Source organism: Drosophila grimshawi, unplaced genomic scaffold (genome assembly GCF_018153295.1).
Source record: "Drosophila grimshawi isolate 15287-2541.00 unplaced genomic scaffold, ASM1815329v1 contig_311, whole genome shotgun sequence".
In the NCBI taxonomy this organism is placed as follows: domain Eukaryota; kingdom Metazoa; phylum Arthropoda; class Insecta; order Diptera; family Drosophilidae; genus Drosophila; species Drosophila grimshawi.
In genome coordinates this window covers 6910833-6933643 of record NW_025063098.1, presented here as the reverse complement: position 1 = coordinate 6933643, position 22811 = coordinate 6910833, and the positions used below count along the sequence as shown (strand labels likewise).

Genomic DNA, 22811 nt, shown 5'->3' with positions numbered 1-22811 from the left:
TATAGTATTTTGTGTTGCTAACGTGAAATAAAAGTTTTCCTCTTCTATATAAAAGGAAAAATACAAAATCTGTTAAGAATCATAAATATTCACACTAAAAAGCAAATTGGAAAAAAAATATATTTGACAAAAATAAACTTTTATTATGCGTGGATTGGAATTGACAACGACAAAAAATACACACACACACACACCCACACACACACGCACATATATATATATATATATATATATATATATTTATGATTATATATATATATATACATATATACACATATACATGGACATACATCACTTATATTTATATATACATATACATATATATATATATATAGTGTGTGTGTGTGTATATATGTTTTATGGGTGGTGTGCGTGTGTGTCAAAAAGATTATCAAATAATAAATGTTCAACTTTCAAAACAAGAAAAACTGACAAATTAACTTTTTTTTTGTTTTTTCTTCGAATTAAAAAAAAAGAGCGCACGTTTGTTACACGCGGGCATCGAAATCGAAAATAATAACAAAATGAACAACAAATAACCATAACATCAACAAGAACAACAACCATAATAATAAGAAAAAGAAGAACCGATCATAAGAGCGCAATGCATATTAATTAATAAACAATTGCAAATGTCAAGCCAAAAAAGATTTACACAACACTCGCACCTAACCTACAAACAAAATGCTGCTGCTGCTGTTGCTGCGTCGCTGCTGCAGCGGCAGTTGTAGTTGCGACCGCAGAAAATAAGAAGAACACAGCAACAACAACAACAAGAAAACATTTATTGCAATCTGCGTTTTAGTTGGCGCTGCAGATGCCGACGTCGCAGTCGAGCGACCCCCACAGCGAAACGCACGATCTGCCTACTCACTCTCTCTCTTGTACTCTCACTCTCTCTTTCCATCTGCACTTACGCCTACCGCTCTCTAAGAGAGGAGTGCTCACTGCTTACACATACACACACACACACGCAGCCCACTGCAAAGCGGTGGCGTTTCAGTTTTGTTTCGCATTTATTTTATTTATTTTGGCTATTTGGCATTTCGTTTTATTTTTTCTTTTCTTTACTTTTTTTTATTGTTTGCTGCAATTTGCATTTGCATTACATAAAATTGCTGAGCGATTTAATTTGTTGATGAAAACTAATTGAATTGAAGCTTAATTAGCAATTGCATTGACTTATGAATAGCCATAAAAACCTATCTAAATTTTGCATATGATGGGTATATGTATGTGTATAAGTATGTATTTATGTATGTGCATTGCATATACCCGCCACCCACGCATACATATATGCTGATTATACAACTTGACAATGTATGTGTGTGCTTGTTTGTGTGTTGTGTGTTGCCAAAATGCGCGTGTCACTTTTGTTCTTTTCCGCTGTTTATAGTCTAGTTAATTCATTTTCTGCTCTATAGCCAGCCTCCTCTTTTTTTGCCTACTGCTTTTTTTATTTTCATTCAATTTAATACACATTGCCTTTTATGTGCACAGACGCACATATTTACACTCACACACAGGCAGACCCTAGCAAAAAAAATAAAAAAAATTCGTCAAAAGCAATTACTGCTATTTTACGTTGAGTTGAGTTGAGTTTCCATGATGCTGTTGCTACTGCTCCGTTATTGCTCTGCAATTGAAATCAAGAGCAGCCAGTTTCAAGCATTTGTTTTATTCTTTTTCTTTTTGTTCTTGTGGGGGTCTCTCGCATGCTCTCATGCTCTCCTGCTCTCACACTCGTGTCACTTTTGCGATTGTCTGTCTCCTTGTGTATATCTCGGCGCTGTTTGTGTTTTGCTTTATTCGCCTCAGTTTGTTACACAATACAATTTGTTGCTTTCATTTAGCTTACAGGTCAGCAACTACTTTATTCAAATTTTTAATTATTATTCAGAAAAATATGTATTACATATTTAAGTGTGCATTTAAATACAACTTAACCAATTGACATTGCATTTTTAATGCACTTTTAAGTAATTTTGTAATCTGTTGTTTTTGTTTATTTGATTTGGTTTTTTTTTACGACACTTTTCAATTTTTCCGTTGCCCACATATCATTTTGTTCGCAAGCCACAAAAGTGTGCCGCTGAGTATGTTTTACGACTTGAGAGAGTGCATATTTATTTGTCCACGTGTGTGTGCTTGTGTTAGTGTGTGTGCAAGAGAGCAAGCGCATGAGAACGCACTCATATCACGCGATCAATTTCTACACACTGACTCGAGTATTCACTTGGCTTGCGACTTACACCGGAGTTCAAGAGTTGAAACTGTCTCTTTCCCTCTGTCTCCAATTTCGTTTCGTTAGGTGGCGCTTTCGTCACACCAAAGCTTTAACTATGAGCTTAAAGGGTTGACAAGCATACAAATGGCGCTTTAGATTATTCTCAATTGACATTTGGAACTGTAGGTGCAAGCTGCTTACTGTTTTGTATTTGTATTTGTTTTTTTTTTTCATTCGGCAATTTAATTAAAATGATGTAAGCTTAATTTGGGCTTTAGACTGCGGTTTAAACCGGCTACAACCAGCAAACAAAATAATACAAAGCGCGAACGCACATAAAAAGAGAGATGAAGCAATTATTTAAGTGTGTTCTGCCTTGTTCGTTTTGCTTGTTAGTTTTTTTTTTTTTGTAGTTATTGTTGCAAATGCTTTTGTCCATTGATTGCTTTCCGGCTTTCTACATTCTCTCTCTCTCTCTCTCTCTCTCTGTGTCCTCTCCTTCTCACATGTTGTACGTGTGTCCGAATTCTAGTTTGTATGCAGGTGGGTGCTTCTCCATATACATGTGGGCTGCAACTGCATCATATGACTTGCAACAACAACAATAACAGCAGCAGCAGACAAGTCTACATCGTTTTTAATTGTCATCAACCCCAATTTGACATTGAATACAGTATCCATGGTCGCAGTGGGCCAGTCATTTTCAGAGAGATTGACAAATGTTGAGTGGCAAAAAAAAAAAAAAATCAAAACAAAAAACATTAAAAAAAAATCGATTCTAAAGTATCTGCGTCGTATTACTTTTTACTTATTATTTCACCATAGACAGACGAGCCCCCAAAAAAGTAAAACAACAACAAAACTGTTTGTTTGAGTTATAAATCATTTTTCCAATGAAGTCATTTACAGTACACCCTCGCTAATTCAAACGTTTCGTTTCGAGGCATATTTCCAGTCGCAAAATAATTGTAGTCTGAGAAAGCTTTGCATTATTATTTCATGATTTCCATATGAGAATTTTGAATGAATATTCTACGATTATATATTCTGCTTTGATATATACTATTTGGCAAATTAAATTTTTTATTCAATTGACGATTAAAATTTGTATAAAAATTATAATATTCTATAAAATATGAAATTGGACTAAAAGAAAAGGAAAAACTATTATTACTGTAATAGAGTTTTTATATAAATGATAAAAAGTTTATAAGTATCGATTCATTTTCAAAATATACATTTTAACTTCGATTATCTGCATTTAATTATACTTTTTGAAAGTCGTATGTCTATAGATCAATTCATTGTTTTCGATAAAACTAATTGCCAACGTACGGAAGATATGGCAATAAAATGTTTATTGCATTCCTTGCGGGACATACATATATATTTTCGCACGATATTCTCATTTCCCAGCGGTTACTGTAAATATTGTTGTTGGGCCTCTTTATCTAAATATCAGACATGTTGCGTGTGCTATTTTTGTTTATTTCTTCTGGAATCAGACGTCGGCTATAGATGAGAGGGGTATTATTCCATGGCGTGTCTACAACACGGCAACTGCACGATCATTTCACGTGCTACGAACCCAAAGCTCATCCACTTCGTGCATGCACACACAGCTGAGCCGAACCGAATTGAGTTGAGTTGAGTTCCGTTCCGTTCCGTTTCGAGTTGAATTGAGTTGAGTTGGCCGATTGTACCGTTCTATCTTATCAATGACCAAGACTACGACGACAACGACGAAGTCGATGACGAGTAGCACTCGAGAGCAAATGAATTTCATGTTTCTAGCCAGATTCAGCTGCATAATCGAGAAACCATATATACTATATTAATTATATATATATACATATAATTATATATAATAAAACTTGGTTGCCGTGATCTATAGCTTATCAGTAGCTGGGCTAAGAAGAGCAAAAATGCAATATGGATCACTTCAATTAGCTTGCCAGACACACCCACCAAATGCCGCTTATCGCTGCCGATGTCGACGTCAAGTATTGCCCTGAATATTGATAAGACCCGTCCAAGGGGGGTTGGGCAAAGTGCGCGGAAAGGGATTCGGTTTGGCTTTGTGGTTGTTGTTGTGGCTGGGGTTGGGGTTATTTAGACATGTTAACGTGCCAATTTCAGCATATTTTCGTAACTCGCTATAAAAAATAAACACACACGGAAATTTTCCATACGAAACACGTTTAGCTCCTGGCTCCAAATTCAGACTCATTAATGGCAAACTTTTTAACTATAATTATATATAATTACTAACAATTGCTTGAGCACAATTATTGCATATAAAAACTTAAATATGCTCATAAAAATACACTTGAAAATTTTACGAAATACGCGCGATTTTCGTTTTCGGGCTGTGTTGTAACAAACGAGTGCAAAACAAAAAAAAAAAAAAGAAGAAAAATCAAAAAGAAGAAGAAAATTCTTATTGTATTTGATTATCAATGCGAATCGCGTTCACCTTTGCAGTAATCTTGAGAACAAACATGAGATTTATTCACTTGCACAACAAACGGCGGCAAGTGAGGAACAGCAGGATAACAAACAACAACTACCTGAAACAAACAACAACAACAACAGCAACGATAGCAACGTTGAAACAGCAACTGTTGCCGACACATCAACAACAACAACAACAACAACAACTTTAGAGTTAGTGGACAAACCCAAAGTTATTGAGACTGCAAACGAAACAACAACAATAATCAAAACATCAACAACAACAACAACAACAACAACTGCAACTGCTGCTGCAACTAACCCACCAGCAATATCAACAACACCAACAACCACCTTAATTCTAGACAACAAACCAGCAGCAGCAACACAACAGCAACAACAACAACAGCAACAACAATTGCAAACCGAGCTGCTCATCAAACGTGAAAATAATTCACCAGGACCGCGTACTATTACAGCTCAACTCCTTACCAATTTGAGTCTTAACAACAACAACAACAATAACAACAACAATAACAACAATTGCAACGACAACAATAACAAATTACCGCGTCTCGAAGAGAAACGTCCCAAATCGGTGACTGCCTCGCTAATACGCATCACACCGCAGGCAACAGCGCCACCTGTTGTTGGCAAGAAAACACTACTTGCAGCAGCACCATCTGTGCTGCAATCGTTGCCGCCAACAACAACCACAACGGCTGCAATACTGTCGTCAAGCAACCAGCAGCAACAGCAACAACACCAACAACAGCAGCAGCAGCAGCAACAACAACAACAATTGCAACAGCAACAACAACAAACACAAGATATGAATAAGGGATTCTTATCATTTGCTGGCGATGGCCGAGGCTTAACAAGTAAGTAGAACACTGCTCACACCTAACCCACAATTGATTACAACCGGTGCATTAACTAACAACAAGTTGATAACCCAAAAGGTGTGCGCAAAAATAAAACACAACCCAAAGCAGAAGATAACTTCTCTCTAGTGCATTGCAAAAACTGATAAGCGAATGACCCCGGCACGGGAGTGATAACTAAAATCACACTTACATTTCAAAGGTTCTATTGTTTAGTCTTTCAACAGAGAATAGTCTGTGGTTTTTTTTTTATGGGAATTTGCAAGATTTATATATGTTATATACGACACTTTACTTGAATTGTTACTAAGCTAAATACAAACGACAAAATTGACCGTTGCTTCTGTGATAAGTTGAAGGTTATTCCCATTATAAAGTATTTGAATGCATTCAAAGTTGGTGTACATTTTTGATTTATGAAATTTATTTAAAGGCTTTGATTCTCTTGAAAATGATGCCAGATTGTTTGGATTGTTTTCTTTTTCTTTCTATATATTAATTGTAATTCTGAAGCTAACAGAAATAGTCGGAATGTAATCTAAAGTTGTCATATATGTTATTGTTCCCATATTATTAATATGCAGTGTGACTTTCTTTAAAAACACACCTTCTAAATATCAAATAAAACGTTATCGGCGTAATAACTTCTAAATTACACACAATTCGTAATGCTTAAAGGCTTAGATAGTTCTATAGCTCTTTTACTGAAACCTCAGAAATTTCCAGGAAGGGGAATAAACCGAAATCTGCATTAGCCATAGAGCAAGTGTAAAGTCAGGCGATTACTTGTAACCAGGTATATGGTATATGCATAGTGTAAATATATATATATATATATTTATATTTATATATATGTATATTTGTATATATTATATAGTATGCATATTCATACCCGTTGGTCGTGCCCGCTTCTAAGTGAATTCCATATAAAAATCAACAGCAATAAGTTGGAGAAGCGTGTGACGTGCGGCTATTTGATGTGATTTGACGTATTGTTGTAATGTGGTGTCGTTTTGATTGGACAGACTGTCGCTTTGACCGGCCGTCAAACGGTCGTTCAGTTTGTCAGCTTGTCAGTCGTTCAGTTTGTCAATTTGTTAGTCGACAAGTTAGTCGTTTGCTGCTTATCGCCTTCGTTTTTGTTGTCGCGATTTGCGCAAATCAAACGATATACTTGTAAAGACAAAAACAGCAAATGCACAAAAACAACAAAAACAACAATAACAACAACAAAATCAACAATAACAACAACAAATATTTGTTTTTGCTGGCATTTTGCTTGCATTTTGTAAACAAAGTGCTGCAAACTTGCCTGACACTCAGCTATAATATATACTTGAAACACACACACACACACACACACATATATATAAATACATATGTATATAGTTATATATGTGTGTAAATCAGCATCTGCCGGCTTATATATTTTTATATTATTTGCATTTCTTGTTGTTTTTATTGTTGTCGTCATTGCACATTATATTTTTATTAGCTGTCATAGTCGTATATCCAATGCTGTCCTACTATTACGCATACGCCATGTGCAACCCACAAAAGCCACTATTTTTTTTTAAATACCCTGCCTGAGAGAGTATTATTATTTAATTAGTTTACGTGCAACGCAGTGAAGCAGAAACTATTTACTATTTAAGTTTTCGTAGTAGAATTTTTAAATATTTTATTTATATATATGTTTATTTCGTATTTAATTTGTTTGCTTTTTCTCTTGAACTTGAAGCCTTTATATATTTTAATGAGGGTATAAAATTTAATCGGTAGATGTGCAACGCACTGAAGCAGAAATTTCTCCAAGTAGAATTTTATTGTTTTTTTTTTTCTTTATATATATTTTGGAAAACAACATCATTTCTTATACGAAATTCGGATTTATTGTTTTCTCTTACTTGAATCCAGATGCTTACAAATTTGTATAATTTTTATGATTGTTTAAATAAAAAACTTTAAAGTTTTACGGATTATGTTTAGTGGAGTTTTTTCCATATACCCGGAATCGGTCCATTTCTAAATCGTTTAGCTCACATAAAAAGATGACGAACAATTGTATAATTATGATTATTATTGTTTTTAAAGAAACCATAAATTACCAGAATTTGCAGCTCATTTTTTTTCCTAATAAAAACATGTGGGTATTTCTTGAATATTGAGATACAAGCTTATCTCTTTGGTTGCTTGTGTTTCTGGGAACTTTTGCATATTTCACGCAATAGCGTTAACTATCTCTCGGTGTGTGACTACGTATGTGTGTGTGTGTGTGTGTGTGTGTGTGTGTGTGAATATTAACTTGAGCCAATTAATATGTTAAGTGATATGTGACTGAGACTGTCTGGTGTGCTGTCCAGTTGTCGGCGCGTGTGCCAAGGTTCGGTTGGCCATGGATCAAGTGTTGCTTGCCTCCTTCTCCTCTGAGTGACATGTGTCGTCGACACCGCTCCACACAGCCACCGTCGCCCACGCAATACAGCCACCAGCACCACCTCCAGCTCCCACAGCTGCCACAGCCTCTCCTCTGGCCACCACAACAACCTTTTCGTTTTCCTATATATTTATTTTATTTTTTTTTTTTTTGGGTGGCGCGTGTATTTCTGTTTATGGCTGCTGCTGCTGCTGCTGCTGCAGCTCGCTTGGAAACTGTCTCTTATCGACAATTGGTTCGTTTTTTCTCCCGTTTTTTTTTTAATATATTTTTTTTTATTTTTTGTTTTTTCCCTCTTTGGCTGTGCTTGCTTTCTGTTGACATTTTGTGCTGGCTGCCGATGCCGCAGATACTTCAGATTTTTGTTCGCCTCTTCTCTCGTTTGCTTCTATCTGTGTATTTTTTTTCTTTTTTTGTTTTCTTTTTGTTTTTTTTTGTTTTCAAAGTGTCTATATTTATTTTGGTTTTAGTGTAACATAAATAAATAGGGAGGCACTTACTATATTTATTTTCCTTATGGATGATATAGCATATATATATTTAGTATTTGATTTTGGATTTGATCAGGCGATGAGTCGAGTCAATAATGCCACAATTTGTACTTAAACAAGATAAACAGATTTGTAATTATCTTTCTCTCTCAATCTTTATAGTCAAAATTATGTAAAAACTATCGCTTAATTCTCGAGCTTGAGTTAGCCAATTTTTGTTTTCAACTGTTTTTACCCTTATCTGCTCGTAGTATCTCTCCAATTCCGCATCCAAAATAAAAAAAAAACACACACGCGCCAATAGTGTCTCAGTCTACACGCACTTGGAATCAACATGAAGTGGCTGCCTAATCTCGACCTCGGGAATACTTCCGAGTTTACGCTTGGGGACTGATCGGGGATGGGTATAAAAAAACAACAACAACATCAACAACAACAAAATCTGCCTTTTCATATAGAATGACCAGAGGAGATTGTCTTGTTTTTGTTTTTAGGTACTCACTGTACTTGAGTGTTGAGTGCTCTCTGCTCTCTGCTCTCTGCTCTCTGCTCTCTTCTCTCTTCTGATTTACATATTTGGAATTTTGATTTTGGGATGCGACATTAAACTACGTCATCATCAGCAGCAGCATCATCATCATCATCATCATTATGATGATTTATTTAAATTGAAACTGTGTCGAGTGTTGAGTGCTGTGTTAAGCCAAGTCACGAGTTGGGCAACACACTTGTCTATGTGTGTGTTTTACTATAACGAGTGCTCGTTATTCTAGAAAAACTTTCGAATCAGTTTTCAAGTGCATCGTATGTGGCTCAAGTGCAGCTGCAACAACAGCTGCTGCTGCTGGCTGCTGCTATTTGAAGCACGAGTCACGAGATGCGGCGACAGTCACTTTTATGTTTCACTGATCAACTAATTACCTTGTAAATTGTAATACTAACCCTTCTACACCCCATTCACCCCATCCACTGACCCGCTTTGCCATTTAGCCGCTAACAAAACGTTTGCATTGAGTGCATTTATAGTTTTTTTTTTTTTAATATTTTTTTTTAGGCCTCTTCAACCTTGCATCTCCCACTTACACCATAGAGTAGACAAAAAAAAAAAAAAAAAAAAAAGAGCTTGGCAAATATTTTCGAATAAGCACTTGAATTTCTAGGCCTGACTGTGTGTGTGTGTGTGTGCGTGTGCGTGTGTGTGTGTGTGTGTGTGTGGCAGCTACTTAGAGCAGAAGAGGTTCGCTTTTTATATTATCGCCTGCCATAATTTCAGTTGTTAATTTAGTCTTGTTTTTGTTTTTCTCTGTGTCGTCCGAGTATCACCAGTGTGCCATAATTATAAGACGCCCCGTGGGGGTTCAGGTACGAGCTGCTATATCCCCCATATCCCCTGTACCCCACCTGTAACCCCACCCTTTGCTATTTGTGTTTGCATTGTTAATTAATTTGTTTGTGCCACGGCTGTCAGCGCTGTGTGCAAGCGAGACAGCATCTATATAGCAATTCAAGTACATCGTTATATATATATATATATATATGTATATTTGTATGACTTTTTATATAGATATGTGAAAATTGCAGTGCGGATCAGATCGTTTGCCAAAGCCCTCAGCTGTTTTTCTTGTTTACTTTATTTATTTATTTTTTATTTTTTATTTTTCTTTTAATGCCACTGCAATGGGGGTAATATAACTTTATCAGTTTGTTGGTTGCGATTAGAACGAGATGCTTCACTGCCTTTTATATATATAGACATTATTAGAAGAAAACTGATTTTGAATTTGACTATTTTCCATTAGTCTATTTACTAATTTTGTATATAAATATTTTCCAATATTCTAATGTCGACTTGTAATTAAATACACTTCGCATAATAATAATATTTTATATAGGAAATTGTGGCACATAATCGTAGCAAATCTTTTTCATTACATATATAGTTTTTTATGTATGTCAATATAAACTTCGACTTTATCTAGCTGCAATTGTGAGTTGCACTTAATTCTGATTGTCATTGCAATCAGTCAAAAAAAAAAAAAGAAAAAGAAAAAGACAAATCAAATATTATCAAATGGTGCTTGGACTTTATTAGAAGAAGTGCACTATTTTTGTGTGCAGAGTACTTGAACTAAGAATAAGATTTAGAAATCAAATTACAATCGGAATTTGACAGTTGTGAACAAGTTATAATTATATATATTAATAAATATATATATATATAATATTAATATAGTTAGATGAGTAAACAGTAAGCAATGCAACAAATATCACACGACTTGATATTTATGTACTACCTGATCATACCGGTTATATTATATTATATATAGATATTTTTATAGGGGGTTTATAGATAGATGTGTTATATATATGTATACCTATATGGTATGTAGATGACACGATTGTTGACTGAAGTTGCTCGTGACGCGCATCCAAATCTCGGGATGCGATAAGCTGGCGCATCTTGCGGTTCTGGGGCCTTGACTCGAGTTAGGGTTAGATTGCCTACTCGGTCCAAGTGCATAACATTTTACATTGCTGTTCGCCGCAGTTGCATTTCTATGCCGTCTACGTCAAAGATTACTCCTTATCAGCATTAGCAAAACTTTTCCGATGCGCTGATTAATGAGACGGGGAAAAAAAAGTTGAAACAAACAAAAAATAGCTCAAACGAAAGGCTGTCAAAAGGCCATTAAAATCATGGCCCAAGCCCAAGCAATTGTAGCACATAAATCAACTAATTCTACACCAAAAAAAAAAAAAGAAACAAGAATTGAAAAGAGCGAGAGACATTGAGAGAGAGAGAGAGAGAGAGAGCGGGAGAGAGAGAGAGCGCGAGAGCAACTTCAATTAGTCTCAATTGGAAGCTGTCAATTGAAGAAATGAAATTTTATTTTCGGGTGCCAGCCATAGTCAGTGGCGCCAGTACAGTCTAGCTTGGTGTCTGCTGACTTCTGGCATTAATTAACAGTGTCTTCTTCTTCTGTTCCTTCTCCTCCTTCCCTTCCTTTCAATAGAGCGAGCAGCATATGCACTTAGCGCCAAGTTTTGACACCTTTTGACAACTTGCTGCACACGCGTCCAAAATAAATTACTAAAAAAAAATATTATTTATATATTTATAAACAATGCAACAATTTCAAACTACAATATCTATTTTCGTTTATTTGTTGTGCTCTTCGTGTGTGTGTGTAGTGCTGAAAGAGGAACCCGATGATTTGTCCCATCATTTGGCCAATACCGGCAGCATTCCATTGGACGACATGGCGCCCCTTGGCGAGATACTTGGTTTTATGCACTTCTGTCCGATGCCCGAAGAGATCAATTCACTGGACTCGACCACCTGCTCCACAACAGCCAGTGCCCAGCACTATGCCAGCAGCAATAGCAGCCACAATAATAACAGCAACAGCAACAACAACAACAACAGCAACAGCAATCGCCAGTCTCTGAGCACAACAGCAACAGCAGGCAATAGCAACAGCAATAGCAGCAACAGCAGCAGCACCAGCAGCAGCAACAACAACAACAACAACAACAACAGTCATCAGGATAACAGCAACAGTTGCAGCAACATCGATCCGCTGTTCAACTATCGCGATGAATCGAATGACACCAGCTGCTCGCAGCATCTGCACTCGCCCAGCGTTACATCAAAGGTGTGTAGACTATGAACAAAAAAAAACAAATCCCTTTTTGAAATCTATATAGCAAATCGCACAATGACAACGACAACAACAATAATAATGTAATCAAATTCCATTCGCCATTTTTTTCCAGAGTCCCGAAGACAGCAGTTTGCCCTCGTTGTGCAGTCCAAACTCGCTGACCGAGGATGATTTCGCGTTTGTGGATTATGGGTTGCGTGCCCCTTATATACCGATGGGCGATGATATGCCGCTGCTGACGGAGAGCGATCTCATGTGGTGCTCCAGTGCCGATTTGCCCACAATGGTGCCGAAGGATATTGATAGCATACATCAGCATTTGCAGCAGCTGCAGCAGCAACAGCAGCAGATGCATCAATATGGCAGCTATCAGCAACAGCCACTGCAGCAACAGCAACAGCAGCACTTTTCCAATTCGCTTTGCTCGTCGCCCGCATCCACGGTGTCCTCGCTGTCGCCATCGCCTGTGCAGCAGCATCAACATCAGCAGCAGCAGCAGCAGCAGCAGAGCCAGCAGCAACAGCAGCAGCAACAACAGCAGCAACAACAGCAGCAGCAGCAACAACAGTCAAGTGCTTATACCACTGGCTCAAGGGAGCTGGCAGCTTTGCTTTGTGGCACTGGCAATGGAACGCTTTCAATTCTGGGCAATTCATCTGGCGAGGATCGTCTGCAGCAGCAGGTGAACAGTGATTTTCGCGGTTTCCAGCAATTGCAGCAGGAGTTGCAACTGCAGGATGAGGAGCAACAACAGCAGCAACAGCGCCAGCAACAACAACAACAGCAGCAGCAGCAGCAACAGCAGCAACAGTTGTTAACACTTAGCATAGAGTGTAAAAAGGAGAAATATGATGTGTCATTGGCGCCCAGCTTATGTCATTCCATCGAGGATCCATTCGACAATGACTACAGCAAAGATTGTAAGTATATCTGGAAAGAGTGAAATTATGTAGGAAATGTGTTGAGAAATGCGCAGATGGAAAATCGAACAAATAGTTTGATAGTTTTCCAATCATTTTTCATGGCAAACAGCAACAGCATCAGCAACAGCAACACCTACGCCAAACAGACGAGAGACAGCCTGCTGCCAAGCTAATTATGTAGTTTTTTTCAATTTTCCCATTTTCCCATTTTCCCATTTTGCCCCATACACAATTTTCCCACTGTTGACAATTTGTGTTGGTCTTTTCCACTATTTACTGCATTTGGAGAGGCCTAAATTTAAGTTTGCCGTGCGGCATTATAAATAGCCCAGATGCTTTGACTTCAGCACATATCTATATAATTATATATATACACTATATATGCATATATATATGAGTGTGTTTGTGTGCATAAAAATAGATGAAAACATTAAGAAAATGTTCACATTTTTTTTGTTGTTTTTGTTGTTGTTTCTCGCAACAAAGTCTGCTGCTGGCTGCTGGCTGCCAGTAGCTGGGTTTGAGTTAATTGATGCTGACTTTTCGAGCCAAAATTGTTGGCGACAATTACCATTGAATACTGTGGGGCAACAATATGTAATTTTTACACATACCAATGAGGGGGTGGTGTGTGGTGACACGCCTCTTACCTTTGACACATGTCAGAGCGGCAACTTTGATTGATGCCCCTGGCTGAGGTCTGTCGCCTGTTTAGACACATGGACAGGGCCTGTTGCCCGTGGAGTGTGTGAGTAAATGTTTATGCCTAGCATAAAGTAGCTATCTAAACAAAAACAAAAACAAAAGAAAAAAAGTATATATTTATATATGTATATATATATGTACATATATTTTTCTTATAAACAGATTTTTTATTTTTTGGCACAGACGAGAAAAGGAAAAGATATTCACACATTTGTGCATATAGAAAGAAGATTATGATTGTTTTAATATTAGCATCAATGTCATGGGCAAAAGAATTAATTGCTCGTCTGTTTGCTTTGGCTCAACACCAATACAATCAATACAATAGCACACATTTTGTGTCAGTGTATTTGTGTTGAATATCCAAGTTGAAGTGTTGCTGTATATATTATTTCTTCGATTTATATTTCATTATGCATAAATATATCAAAATGATGTGTTTTTTTTCTTGTAGCCAATTTGGATTGCTGGGACGAGTTGTTGCAAATCAATGTGGCAGGTGCAAGCAGCAGTCCAGCTGTATCGCCAGCGCCCAGCAAAGTGGTAACACTGCAATTGCAGCAGCAGCAGCAGCAACAGCAGCAGCAGCAGCAGCAGCAGCAGCATGTGCAACAACAGCAGAATATTATTTTAAATGCCGTGCCATTAATAACTATTCAAAACAACAAGTCAGCAATGTTGCAGCAACAGCAGCAGCAGCAGCAGCAGCAGCAGCAGCAACAATCGGAGGAGGAACTGTTGCTGCCGTCCAAGTTGACAGCAATGCGGTCACTAAACTGCTCGAAGGCAACCATACGCCTGGTCGAGAGCAAGTTAAATGCAACACCCACAAAGACAACGCTAATGCAGACTATGGTGCCACAGCAGCAGCAGCAGCAACATGGCAACAAGCGTCATTTGAGCAGTCAAGCTGCAGCTGGCAATCCAGTGGAAACAAAGCGCCTGAAGAGCGGCACCTTGACGCTGGAGGTGCAATCCTCACAGCTGCTGCAGCAGCTAATGGGCAAGGAACAACAGCAGCAGACGCAGCAGCAGCAGCAGCAGCAGCAGCAACAGCAACAGGCAACGAAGCGGCAATCAAGCGAACGCTGGACAACAGCCGAGGCCAAGCAACAGAAGCAACAGCAACAACAACAACAGCACCAGCAGCAACAACAACAACAGCAGCAGCAGCAGCAGCAGCAACAACAGCAACAACAACAGTCAAATTCGGTGCTTAAGAATCTGTTGGTCAGCGGACGTGATGTAAGTGCCGGCTATTGCATTGTGCCCATGCGGCCCAAGAAGCAGCTGGCCAAGGTCTAGACCAGGACATGGACATGGACATGGACATGGACAAGGACTACTTTCCTTATGCACTTACGCCTCACAACAATCAATTAGCTAATTGCAAGCAGTTGTACATTTGAAACGGACAAGCCCATTTCTACAATTTGTACTTTGTAAATGGATCGATTTTATAGACAACCCAATCCTCCACCCCTACCCCCTACCCCCAATCAACCCTCCCCAATTAAACCTAACCATAAGCGACAGCCGCTGACAGACACCAGAAAATGCTGCTTGCAACACGATGCTGCTTGGATTTAGACACCAAGCACAGAAGGCAAAGCAACATGTTTATTGGATGAATGCCACGGCCAGTCAGGGCATTAGTTATAGTCATATATATATATATATATATATATATATATACTATATTAGTCAAGTAGTTAGTCATAGTAACTAGTTTATAGAGTTATTGCTTAATGTTTAGTCTAGTTGTTTAAGTGCTGCGCAGCCACAGCAGCCGTGTGGACTTTAAAATTATAAATTTTCGTAGACTACTATTTAAAATAGTGCGACGTCGTCATTTTTAATGCATCATTGAAACTACTCTAAGTGTAAGCCTCAGTTGTAGCGATATTCTCCCTTTCTTTTTTTTTTCTTTTTCCTTTTTTTTTTTTTTGATTTCCCCACTTTTATTTCTTCTCTTTTAATTTGTAATAATTTTTAATTATTATTTCTTTCTGTTGTTGATTTCATTTTAAGCCAAATGTTGTTATATTTTGTTGAGCATATATAATTTTATTGTAAATATATACCTATACTATATACATACACACACACACACACACACACACACACACATACATTTAATAAAGCTAGACCTTAGTTTACCTAAGTCGAGAGCGTTTTGTGCTACTTACAGCCACATCACAACAACAGCAGCCAACTCGCAAATCAAACTAAACATCAAACAAAAAAGTAATAAACAAAAAAAAAAAAAAAAAAAAAATAAAAAAACGAAATAAAAATGTTCGAAAAGAAGAAACACGATAAAAATTTAAATATGGCAACATTAAGTTTACTTTTGTTTTTGTTCTTTAATTTTTACTGTGATAGCATTTTGCTTTATTTAATTATCATTTTGGAATTTTTGTTAAATGTGTAAGCATTTTTTGGACTGAGGCAAAAGCAGCGCCAGCTTTTAAATAGAGCGAGAATTCATTTAAAACAACAACAAAAAAAAAAACAAAAAGAAGCAAAATAAATTGTTAGCGTTTTGATTCGAATTCGGTTTTTTTTGATCACTTTGTGTTGAAAAAACAAAAACAAACGAAAAATTTGGAGAAACGAGAGTGTAGAATACCCTGTAAATTGCAAACATTGTGAAACGAAAAAGTAACAAATTTGAAATTCGAGCGCTGATGGTACAAAAAAAAAAAAAAAAAAAAAAAACGAAACGAAAAGAAAAGAAAATCAACAACAAGAAGAAGAAACAAAAAGAAAAAACCAATTTGAAAACTATTAACTAGCTAAAATAAATTAAAACTAAAGCAGTCTGTAGGCAGCGTTACATAGTTACAGATCTACAGACATACAATACACGCTAAAAAAACAAAAAACAAAAAACAAAAAACATATACATAAAACTTAAGCAAACTATTAGCAATTAAAACAAGCAACAAGAAAAAAGGAAATCGAAAATTAAGTAAGATTTTAAGTCGTTTCCTAGCGCAGCGTAGCTCAGATAAAGAACAGACATATACAGTTATTACTATACGTATGCCATTAACGAGATTTTTGGCAAAGAGATCTTGAGTCCATATCCCATATTGGGGCTTGTACAGAAAGCCACACTGCAACATGGATCAACAATTGAGTCGATTGTTCCACAAACTCGTAACTTATACAAATGCACTTTGGGAAGCTTTCGGTTTAGTTTTTATTTTAAACTTTAGTTTTCTTTTTTTGGCTTAAGCACACTTTTATGCAAATATGAAAAAAAAAACAAAACAAAAGAAACAACAAAAATCAAAAAGAAAAAAAAAAAATAATAACTTAATCATTTTGTTTACTTTATTTGGTTTATGCTTTTAAAGTGTTATTGATTTTTCATAAATACTGACCACGCACTGACCCACTTTGCGTGAGTGTTCCTTGTTGGGTGGTGCGTGGTGCGTGGTGCCGACCCCAACATATTATTCATTGTGACTTTAATTAAGCTTTGTTATGTGTGTTTGTGTTTGTCGCGTGCCTGTCGCCCATTTTCGTGAGAGTGTATTGATAAATACACAGCAACAGCAACGAAAGCCGCAGCAGAGCAGCCATCAAATTGTAATCATAAATATCCAGACGACATCTATTTACACGCAGGTCTTCTATGTAATGCAGCACCCCTCACCCACAAAATCTCTCTAACAATTCAATGCCTTAATTTCGCGCACTTCCCTTAAAAAAAGAATTTTTCCCACTTTTCTTTTAAAACAAGAAATTGTTGTTGGTTGTGTCAGGTAGAGACTACCTGGTGCCAGGCCATTGAGTTTCGATTTCGGAACGCATAAAATTTGCATTTATTTTATTGGCTATTTAAGAAGGCTTTAAGTGAGGCGTCGTATTGATTTTACACACCTCATACCCAGGACGAATACGAATACGAATACGAATCCAAATACGAGCTATGTCTAACACTATCTATCCGTATCTATCCTTTAACGGCATTTTATGCTTTGCCTTTGCTTTTGCTTTTGCTTTGCGCCTGCCTCTCCACTTTCACTTTCGCTTTCCACGCAGAATGCGCACAGCTGATGCGGCGCGCTCACTTTCACTTTCTCTTTGACTCAAGCTCTCGCTCTCTTTCTCTCTCTCATTCTCACTCTCTCTCTCTCTCTCTCTCTCTCTCTAATTCTCACTCTCACTCTACTTCTCCTTCTCACTTTTTGTGTGTTTGTCTCTATGTATTTTCATGGCCCTGGTTTTTTATGGCCAACACGAGCTACGCACATTTTGTAGGCTCACACAGTCTCCCCTGCCTGTAGCAGGTCCTTGTTGTCGTCCTTTTGTTTAACTTGACTTCCCTTTTGTAAATGTCAAAGACTGCTGCAACATATTAGGCAACTGCTGTTACGGAATTTGCATTGCTAGTGTGTGTGTGTGTCTGTGTGTGTGTTCATGTGTGCAACTGTGTGTGTGTGTGTGTGTGTGTTGGGGGCATTTAGCGCTTGTCTAAATAGTGCTGCCTACTTTTGTGCGCACATTATTTTTTATTTGCCTTCTTGCATTTGTTTAATTTGCTTATGCTTTGAAAGCTTCTTTTGGTCCACAAAATCCAGCTGAAATGAATAGAAACAAAAATATTTGTTGCCAAAAAGGAAAAAGAACAGAATACTGAACCGCAACTACCTCGTGTTTATGGCAGCCACAATACTGAAACTACCTCCCACAAATATAAAAGAGAAATAAAAACAACAACCAAATCGTGTTCTCAGCTGCATAGGAAATGTAACTGTAACTGTAACTATAACTGTAACTGTAACTGTTAGTTAAATAAAATCGTGCAAATCGATAAATGTATGTACACTTAGACAAAATTGAAAATTGATAAGCAATCCTCAACTAAAAGAAAACCAAATCCTTTATGGTAGTGTTGTCGTTAAACGTAAGTGAATTATTAATCGTAACTAGACAAATACCAGGACAATTAAAAGAGTATTTCCTTGATAATCATTTAGAATGTCAGAGTCCCAACTGGATTGCAAAATGGTGCAAGTTGAAAATATTAAATAATTATAGCCCGAAAAGACTGCGAGCCAAAAACTCTCAAAATTATTATATATATATACACATACATATACACAAACCAAAAACAAATAATAAGACAAAGCCTATTAAAACTACAATATATATACATGTGGTAGTTATGTAAAAAAAAACCAAAAAAATCCAAAAACAAAAAGCAGAGATCGAGATCGAGTGGAGAAAAATGTGGAGGGGAATGCAAAGCAAACACCAGGCATACTTTTTGCATTAGCAATTTGCCTAGCAGAAATCGACTAGCAAAACAAAAATAAAAAAAAAACAAAAAACAAAGAAAAGAAAAATAATAATAATAAAATAAAAGACAAACACTTAAATATTAATCAATGTGGCTTTAACTAAACTATTAATGAATAGCAACTTAAATAAGTTACTTAAACCAAAAAAACAAAACAACAAAACAAGTCAAATTTGTTTAGCATTAATATATCGACTACTCATACTGCATTCATACATACTTATCGACATGCATATACATATTCATATACATACAAATTCTATTCAGATAAGATTTAGTTAAAATTTTTTCGCGTTACGTATGAGAAAGAAAGAGTGAAGGAAGAGGGAAACGACACGGTACCGCTATAGCTTTATCGAAATGGAGTGCAAAACTCGAGCGAGTACAGCTTGTAACGAGTGCAAAACTTGAGCGAGTGGCGCTTGTAACTAGTGCAGCTCGAGACGAGTGGCGCTTGTAACGAGTACAAAACTCGAGCGAGTACAGCTTGTAACGAGTGCAAAACTCGAGCGAGTGGCGCTTGTAACGAGTACAAAACTCGAACGAGTGACGCTTGTAACGAGTGCAAAACTCGAGCGAGTGGCGCTCGTAAAGAGTGCAAAACTCGAGCGAGTGGCGCTTGTAACGAGTACAAAACTCGAACGAGTGACGCTTGTAACGAGTGCAAAACTCGAGCGAGTACAGCTTGTAACGAGTGCAAAACTCGAGCGAGTGGCGCTTGTAACGAGTGAAAAACTCGAGCGAGTGGCGCTTGTAACGAGTGCAAAACTCGAGCGAGTGGCTCTTGTAACGAGTGCAAAACTCGAGCGAGTGGCTCTTGTAACGAGTGCCATACACGAACGACTGGTGCTTGTAACGAGTGGAAAACACGAGCGAGTGGCGCTTGTAACGAGCGCAAACTCGAGCGAGTGGCGCTTGTAACGAGTGCAGCTCGAGACGAGTGAGCGACAAGATCGAGAATCGAACAGAAAGTACATACAATTACAACAAATATACCACATATACCTCAGTACATGCATAAGTACATCTCTGTGTGTGTGTGAGCGATCCTATGCGCTCATATGCCACAACAAATTATATACCTCGTGTATAACAAATACATGCATACATATACATATACCTATATTAACAAAAAAGAAAAAAAAACAAAAAACGAGACATATGCTAACTACTCCAAATCGAATTATTTAACTAAATTCTACAAAAAGAAATATGAAAAGGAATTACATTCATACGACGAATCTTTGGATAGTTGAATACACCCTTAGTAAATGTTGTGCGACCATTGCAAGGAATACCCGAAATTAAAATACAAAAACGTTTTTTACTACCTCCCACTCTTGTTGTATGTGACTCGCATTTATAGTAAAGCAAAAACGAAACAAAAAACTCAAAATAGCAAAACTTAACTAAACTAAACTAAACTAATAAAAACTAGAGCAAGTAAAGTAAAATTTAACTAAATGTTGTGTAATTTTTATAGCATTATTATAAACGACTATATATATATATATATATATATATATATATGTATGTGGAAAACAGCAGAAATACCTCAGAATGCTTCAGTCATATAGAACGTACTACCTAAACATGCATACAAAATAAACCTCAACATCAAATCAATGTCAAATTTAAAGAAAACATTTTAGCAAAATTTTTAAGAGAAATACCTAATCAAATAAAACCCCAAAAACATCAACACAATTAGCTGCAATTTTTTGGCTAGCAAATATATAAATATATATATAGACTATATACAAAATACATACATACCTACTTACATATATATATATATACACTCTACATACAAAGTAATAACAGACATGTTACAACATGCTTGCTACATATCCGTGTGTTGGCCAATTTGTTGACTCATCAAAACTCAAGTCGCGCCAGGCTGACAAAGCACTTTTCACCCCCCCCACTTCCATCCCCTTCCGTCCGCTCCAATTGATTTTGGGCCACGCGTCTGCCAGCCAGTTGCTCCGATTTTGATTAATGGCCCCGCATGAAAGTCAGTTTTGTTTACAATAAATACACTCGCAAATGCTCGTTGATTATATTGGTGAGCTCAATTGACTACTTTTGAGTGTTTTTGCAACAAATGTTGCTCATACGCCCGCTTTCACTGATTAATTAGGTGCAAATTATTAACTAAGCAAATAGTCCTGCAGCAACAGTTTCATTAAAACGAGAGTCAGATATCTGCCATACTACTCTAAAAATAGTAGGGCCTAACCTTTTGGCCAAAAACCCCACCTCATTAGACGCAGCAGCTCATTTGTCAAAGTGTCGACGCTTTACGTAAGCAAATGAGAGGCAATTTTCATGCGGCATTAGTTTTTATTTGCCAAGGCAACAAATTTCTCGAGGGGGGCCACAAAAAGGGCAGCATTTTCACTTTGTTCCTTGTCTGTCTGATAAGCTGCTTAGTGTAATAATAACAACAACAAAAAATAGACACACAACAAGAAAAAAACTGACACCATTTTCTTTTTTTTATACTGATTTTGTTATGCGAAAAACTAACCGGAAATACCTCCAACTAAGTCAAATTTTACACACAAAAACGAAAAGAAAACGTAGCATAAATTTAACTAGCCTTGAATTCGACTCCAATAAATGGAATATATAAGTATTTCTCATATGAATGCAAAAATGAATAAAACTTAGTCTATAAATGCCGCAAGGTATGCAATATTATATTACATAATAGGCATATATGTACATGCATATGTGAATGTGTGCCCTCAAGCCGAACTCTAGTAACTAAAGAAAAAAGAAAAACAAAAAAAGAAAATGAAAATGAAAAAGAAAAAGAAAAAGAAAGAAAACGTCAACAACAATACGATATATGTATATGATATATATGGATATGGATTATGAAAGTATTTTAATAAACTTTTAATAAATATTTTAGCAAAAATAAAAACTACAAACAACAACAAAACGCCAGAAAAATGAGCAACAAACTCGAATCAGCTAAAAAAAAAAAACAAACAAAACGACAACAACAAACAACAAAAAAACAACAAAAACTAAATATGATTTTGTGTTTTCATTGTGGGTTCGATGGTATTCGAAAGTTTCGCTTCGCCGACTTTGATTTTTGTGTGTAGATTTATGTGCATAAATATTATTGTATTTGCCTGCCAGCGTAGATATTTATTGAGAGCTCAAACTTGATTAATCTGCCCAACTGCGATGCCTTGCCGCTTGTCCGCCTCTGCGGACCATTCAAGCCTATTTTGGCCATTTATAAAAATCTTTGATTGGTATAAATGATGCTGCCTGGCATTTTGTGCCTAATCAAGTTGGCCAACTTCAGTTTACGCTCTTATCACAACCAATCGCCATTTATTTGCTGTTGCCAGCAATACGCATCGGAGGCATTTGCTTTTAGGCCAAAAAGCAGCGCACTTAAATATGCTAAGCACACACACACACTTAAGCAGTTAAGAAGCGCATATGTGTGTGTCTGTGTGTATTTTGACTTTAATATATTGCGAGACAAGATTTAATATTTTATTTTTATATTACGTATACGCTGCATTATTTTCACATTCAATTGCTTGGCTGTTTATTGATTTTGATTGGTATCTCTGAAGTGTATCAATCCTTTCGTGAGTGCCAACAACAGCAAAAAGATACAAAAAAAAATTTTGCAAATTTTGCCACTGTGTAAAATCAATTTCCAATTTTTGC

General features: G+C 36.8%; 1 protein-coding gene across 1 annotated transcript in view; it reads left to right on the top strand.

Annotated features, from left to right (window-relative positions):
• The window catches only part of LOC6564136 (protein similar), an 85245-nt gene that overhangs the window by 58392 nt on the left and 4042 nt on the right, over window positions 1–22811 (top strand). Inside the window, 9 exon segments of the mRNA XM_043215161.1 lie at window positions 4712–4863; window positions 5047–5562; window positions 11686–11976; window positions 11979–12033; window positions 12035–12149; window positions 12271–12659; window positions 12732–13078; window positions 14241–14890; window positions 14957–15031. Coding sequence (XP_043071096.1) covers window positions 4712–4863; window positions 5047–5562; window positions 11686–11976; window positions 11979–12033; window positions 12035–12149; window positions 12271–12659; window positions 12732–13078; window positions 14241–14890; window positions 14957–15031 — 2590 coding nt within the window.